Source organism: Anolis sagrei, chromosome 3 (assembly GCF_037176765.1).
Source record: "Anolis sagrei isolate rAnoSag1 chromosome 3, rAnoSag1.mat, whole genome shotgun sequence".
NCBI lineage: Eukaryota > Metazoa > Chordata > Lepidosauria > Squamata > Dactyloidae > Anolis > Anolis sagrei.
Genome location: NC_090023.1, coordinates 10,159,250 through 10,165,249, shown reverse-complemented (window position 1 = coordinate 10,165,249; position 6,000 = coordinate 10,159,250). Strand labels below are relative to the sequence as shown.

General features: G+C 44.6%; 1 protein-coding gene across 1 annotated transcript in view; it reads right to left on the bottom strand.

The window, feature by feature from the left end:
- Positions 1–473: 473 nt before the first annotated feature.
- Positions 474–6,000, bottom strand: part of USP35 (ubiquitin specific peptidase 35) — a 38,359-nt gene continuing 32,832 nt past the window's right edge. Inside the window, exons 10-11 of the mRNA XM_060771219.2 lie at positions 4,501–5,707; positions 474–2,188 (exon numbers count right to left, since the gene is read on the bottom strand). Of these exons, the coding sequence (XP_060627202.2) occupies positions 2,021–2,188; positions 4,501–5,707 (1,375 nt within the window). The 3' untranslated portion in view covers positions 474–2,020. The remainder of the gene's footprint in view (positions 2,189–4,500; positions 5,708–6,000) is intronic.

Below are 6,000 nucleotides of genomic sequence, written 5' to 3'. Positions count from 1 at the left end.
TGTCCCAACAATGGAATTCAACCAAACTTGGTATGCAGAACTCCCATGACTTCAGTAAGGCCTTCGACAAGGTCCCCCATGATCTTCTGGCAAGGAAATTAGTCCAATGTGGGCTAGGCAAAACTACGGTGAGGTGGATCTGTAATTGGTTAAGTGGACAAACACAGAGAGTGCTCACTAATGCTTCCTCTTCATCTTGGAAAGAAGTGACGAGCGGAGTGCCGCAGGGTTCCGTCCTGGGCCCGGTCCTGTTCAACATCTTTATTAATGACTTAGATGAAGGGCTAGAAGGCATGATCATCAAGTTTGCAGATGACACCAAATTGGGAGGGATAGCCAATAGTCCAGAGGACAGGAGCAGAATTCAAAACGATCTGGACAGATTAGAGAGATGGGCCAAAACTAACAAAATGAAGTTCAACAGTGACAAATGCAAGATACTCCACTTTGGCAGAAAAAATGAAATGCAAAGATACAGAATGGGGGACAACGCCTGGCTCGAGAGCAGTACGTGTGAAAAAGATCTTGGAGTCCTCGTGGACAACAAGTTAAACATGAGCCAACAATGTGATGTGGCGGCAAAAAAAGCCAATGGGATTTTGGCCTGCATTAATAGGAGCATAGTGTCTAGATCTAGGGAAGTAATGCTACCCCTCTATTCTGCTTTGGTTAGACCACATCTGGAATATTGTGTCCAATTCTGGGCACCACAATTCAAGAGAGATATTGACAAGCTGGAATGTGTCCAGAGCAGGGCGACTAAAATGATCAAGGGTCTGGAGAACAAGCCCTATGAGGAGCGGCTTAGGGAACTGGGCATGTTTAGCCTGAAGAAGAGAAGACTGAGAGGAGATATGATAGCCATGTATAAATATGTGAGAGAAGCCACAGGGAAGAGGGAGCAAGCTTGTTTTCTGCATTCTTGGAGACTAGGACGCGGAACAATGGCTTCAAACTACAAGAGAGGAGATTCCATCTGAACATTAGGAAGAACTTCCTCATTGTGAGAGCCGTTCAGCAGTGGAACTCTCTGCCCCGGAGTGTGGTGGAGGCTCCTTCTTTGGAAGCTTTTAAGCAGAGGCTGGATGGCCATTTGTCAGGGGTGATTTGAATGCAATATTCCTGCTTCTTGGCAGGGGGTTGGGACTGGATGGCCCATGAGGTCTCTTCCAACTCTTTGATTCTATGATTCTATGACCAACAGAAAATACTAGAGAGGTTGGTTTAAATACACTCAGACATGTGGGAGTTGCAGTAACTCCTGCAATCAAAGAGCATTCTGAATTCCCCAACAATAGAACTCAACCAAACTTGGCATGCAGCATGAGGGGAGAAAGAAAGAAAGAAAGGCACTCTGCGTTAGCAGAGCCAAGACTGATTCCACTGAGAGGGAAGCCTCAGCAGGCCGGATACTTGCCCTTGGCGGGCCGCACGTGGCCCCCGGGCCGTAGTTTGAGGATCCCTGCTCTAGTGGATACCAAGGGCTGAATGCAATACATTTCTCTCTATCCCATGCCACTCAACATTTCCATGGACAACAATGAACCAGCTCAGCCTTAAGATTCCAACACACTTCTGCACACTTGGTTTGGAAACAAAGCATTGCACAACAAGAGTCCACTTTGGTGGAAATTTCCTCAAGTCGTGGATTAAGTCAGGCATTGTACTCCATGAAGCAGTTTCATGATACATTTCCCCCCAGATATCTACAAAATTGAGGGGATTTCCAGAACACTATAAACTACATTGAACAGTGCTATGTCTCCCTCTTGCCATTTGTAGGAATTGCGATTCTGTGAGGAGAGTGAGTGTTACCCGTTTGCTTCCTTGCTCCAGGAAAACTATAGCTCCCAGAACTCCATGGAGATGTGGAGGATAACAAGTGGGACATAATAATTGAACACAGTTTTGCAGGGCTCTCTCTGATCATGTTGGGTCTTTTTCTGCTGTTAAGATTGACAGACCAGAGAATTGAGACTGATTTGATGGTTCCAGCGTTGACTGCTGGTCCAGGGCCCTTCTAGAAGACAAGTCCATGGAAGGAACCTGAGCTTCCCCCACCAGGATCATGCCCGCCACCCCCTGAGGAATTGTCATCGTCATCTCCATCAAAGTCTTTCCACCAAAGAGGGGATTTGGGTAAAGCCGAAATGTAGGCACTTCTGCTTCGGGCTTCCTTTTCTTGCTCCTGCAAGGAAAAAAAAAGATATATCTCTGGAAACCAGGGTTTGAATCCCTGCTTAGTTATGGAAAACCAATGGCTGACCTTGGGTATTTCATACATACTCAGCCGCAAAACACCCAACTATTGGATCACCATAAGTCAGAACTGGCTTGAAGGCACACAACCACAAGGAAAACTAGGTTCTCTGGATCTAGTGTCTAGATCCAGAGAAGTCATGCTACCCTTCTATTCTGTCGTGGCCAGATCACACCTGGAATATTGTGTCCAATTCTGAGCACCACAATTAAAAGTAGATGTTGACAAGCTGGAATGCATGCAGAGAAAGGCAACTAAAATGATCAAGGGTTTGGAGAACAAATCCTATGAGGAGCGACTTTAAGAGCTGGGCATGTTTAGCCTGAAGAAGAGAAGGCTGAGAGGAGTCACGATAGCCATGTATAAATATGTGAAAGGAAGCCACAGGGAGGAGGGAGCAAGCTTGTTTTCTGCTTCCCTGGAGACTAGGACGCAATGGGACAATGGCTTCAAACTACAAGAAAGGAGATTCCATCTGAACATTAGGAAGAACTTCCTGACTGTGAGAGCTGTTCAGCAGTGGAACTCTCTGCCTCAGAGTGTGGTGGAGGCTCCTCCTTTGGAGGCTTTTAAGCAGAGGCTGAATGACCATCTGTCAGGGGTGTTTTGAATGCAATATTCCTGCTTCTTGGCAGAATGTGGTTGGACTGGATGAGGTCTCTTCCAACTCTATGATTCTATGATTCGTGAGCTTAATTGTTAAAGTTGAAAAAAAAGCATTTAAAAGCACTAAAACATGCAGCAATTAATCCAAGAATTGAAAAACATTAAATTAATGCATTTGGCATTAATACTGGTGAATTGTTTATATATAATTGCTCGGCCGGGCTTTAGCACAGCTGGTTAATCACCAGCAGCAATAGATCCTTCTCAACCAAAAGGCTGGGAGTTTGAGCCCGGGGCGGGATGTGTACCTGACCTTCAGCCTAGTTTATTGTCTACCTAGGTAGTTTGAAAACAGCTGTAGCTGAGTAGAGAAATTAGGCACTGCTTAAATGAGGAGGTATTTTATGGCACATAAAAAACCAGTGTTCAAAGTACAAGAGGAAAGTCTGTGATGTAAAAGGCTCGTTGTCATAGAGGATGGAGCAACAGCACCCCCTGTGGCCAGAATGGAGCATAACCTCCAGGACATCGAAAAATGCCGAGACACATACCTCTATCTGTCTATCTGTCCTGTATGTCCAACGGCATTGAATGTTTGCCATGTATGTGTTCTGTGATCCACCCTGAGTCCCCTTCAGGGTGAGAAGGATGGAATATAAATGCTGTAAATAAATAAATATAGACATCAAGGCTTAAGCCTCAAGGTCTTGACCTTCTCCAGTTCTCAGGTCAAAGAGGAGGAATCTTAGGGCTTTTAAAATAAGATGATGATCAAATAGATGTTTTATTGTATTGTCGAAGGCTTTCACGGCTGGAATCACCAAGTTCTTGTGGGTTTTTTCGGGCTATATGGCCATGTTCTAGAGGCATTTCTCCTGACGTTTCGCCTGCATCTATGGCAAGCATCCTCAGAGGTGAGGTCTGTTGGAACTGGGAAAAAGGGTTTATATATCTGTGGAATGACCAGGATGGGACAAAGGACTTTATTCACACCTAGCCCAACTGACAAAAGTCCTTTGTCCCACCCCAGCCATTCCACAGATATATAAACCCATTGTCCTATTTCCAACAGACCTCACTACCTCTGAGGATGCTTGCCATAGATGCAGGCGAAACGTCAGGAGAAATGCCTCTAGAACATGGCCATATAGCCCGAAAAAAACCCACAAGAACTTAGATGTTTTATTTCTCCTTTTTCAGGTTCTGACTATTTTGAGTCTTGTGGCACATAACATGAGCAATATAATATTTTTATTTACCAAATTCTTGTTTTCAAATACTGAAATCATGAGTAGGGTTCCCTTAATATGTACTGTTTACATCACTTAATCCATGATAGAACGTCATCCCAGACAATGTAACAATGCAATTGTAATCTGTTAAAATAGATAGATAGATTAAAGATAGATAAATAATCTCACATTTCTCTAAAAAATGGGACTCAAGGTGGCTTACAATTTGAAAAATGGATAAAAGAGTACCAAAAGTGAGCATTAAAATAGAATTAAACTATTGACAGTATTAAAATGATTAAATACTTAAGTGCTTCCCACATTTTAATGTTTGCAATAAAAAGCTTTTTAAAAACCCAAGAAAAAAGACACAATAACACACATGAAGTTAGTCAATATTACCTGTAAGAAGAGGATGTTATCCTTCGCAATGGCTTCCATCAGGTTTTTATCTGGAGAGTGTAAATCCCCATTCACGTGGCCAGACTCTACGGATGCCTCAGATCTCCCGTTTAGGGACTGGGTTGACCTCTGCCTATAAAACAGCAGATACGCCGTGTCCTTGGGTAGGAAAGAGGTGACATGGCTGACCGACTCAAAAGATGAGAAGGAGACCCTTGTGTCATTGAAAAGGTACCACTGGATCGCGAGGTCTGGAGGTTTCTCAGAGGCATCGTTCCAAGAAGCTTCCTTGGAATCACTTTTGGTGTTGGCGTCCTCACACTCCCTGGCATAACAATAGTAATGTCCGCTCTCCGAAGAGACACCAGAGTGTACCACAACGCTGCAGAGATCATACACCACTGAAGCAAAGCGGGTGTATGATGAAGTGTGGCCACCACCATGAGCATCACTCCGTTCTTCAGAGGCCACCAGGACCGGCAGCTTCAACACCAAGGGGACTGAAATGTTGTCAAGGATCTTCCTCCTCCTCATGGCCCTCAAGTCAAAGGAGAACCTCAACAAGGTGAGGATGAGGTAGTGTGGACCCTCCGTCAGCTCCGCCAGCTTCTCTGCATCTTGAAGGGAGGCACAGTTTTCACAGTGGTACTGGTTCTCCGCCGTCAGCATCTCTGGTGATAAGAAATAATTGATCAAATCAGGGACGGATCTGGAAGCTTCTTCAAGGCCCTTCAAGATCAAGGTTGAGTCTTGGTCAGGCTTTGCCCCAGTGGCATCTCGTTCAGGTCTCAAAGGGAAAGAGGTCTCTTGACCTTCTGGTCTTAACGTTTCGACTGGCAACACTTTAGAGGGTGCAACTCCGGGCACAGGAAACGTTCCTGATTTCCTTGGCAAATCATTCAGCCTAGGTTGGACTTCTAGGCTAGATTGCATGGTCTGTGGTCCCATTTCCTCAATGGGTAAAAATGAGGTAGCGCCAGGGGGTGTAGGCACAGGCTGATCTGCTGGTGGGAAAGCCAGGGAGAGGTCCGTGAAGGCCTCTTCTCTGGAAGAGACCTTTAGGCACTTCAGACAACGGATTTTCGTCTTAATTTTGCCACCAAACATCTTTTCAACTAGTGTCTTGTTCACAGAATGAGGAGGCATCATGGTGGAGCCTTTGAGCTTCTGATAAATTCTTCTCCCTGTTCTCTCTTCTTCGTGCAACCTTTTTGGGGAAGTGGGGAGAAAGAAAGAAGACATGTGGGAAAACATATGACAGAAACCCATCATCCAACACCAGGATGTGATAATATTTATGTTGCAAGCTGTCTATTCTCACACGAAACACTTATATGTACATATTCTCTAGGGTTAGGAGCACAGGGCTCCTGTAAAAGTGAAAAACCAAATTAAAAATGTAATTATTCCCTGAGAGAACACCTTTTTGGCACTATCTGTCTTCAGCATTGTTGTGCAAGTGGGCTTATTAATGGAAAACCCTCATAAATGTAGAGCAGA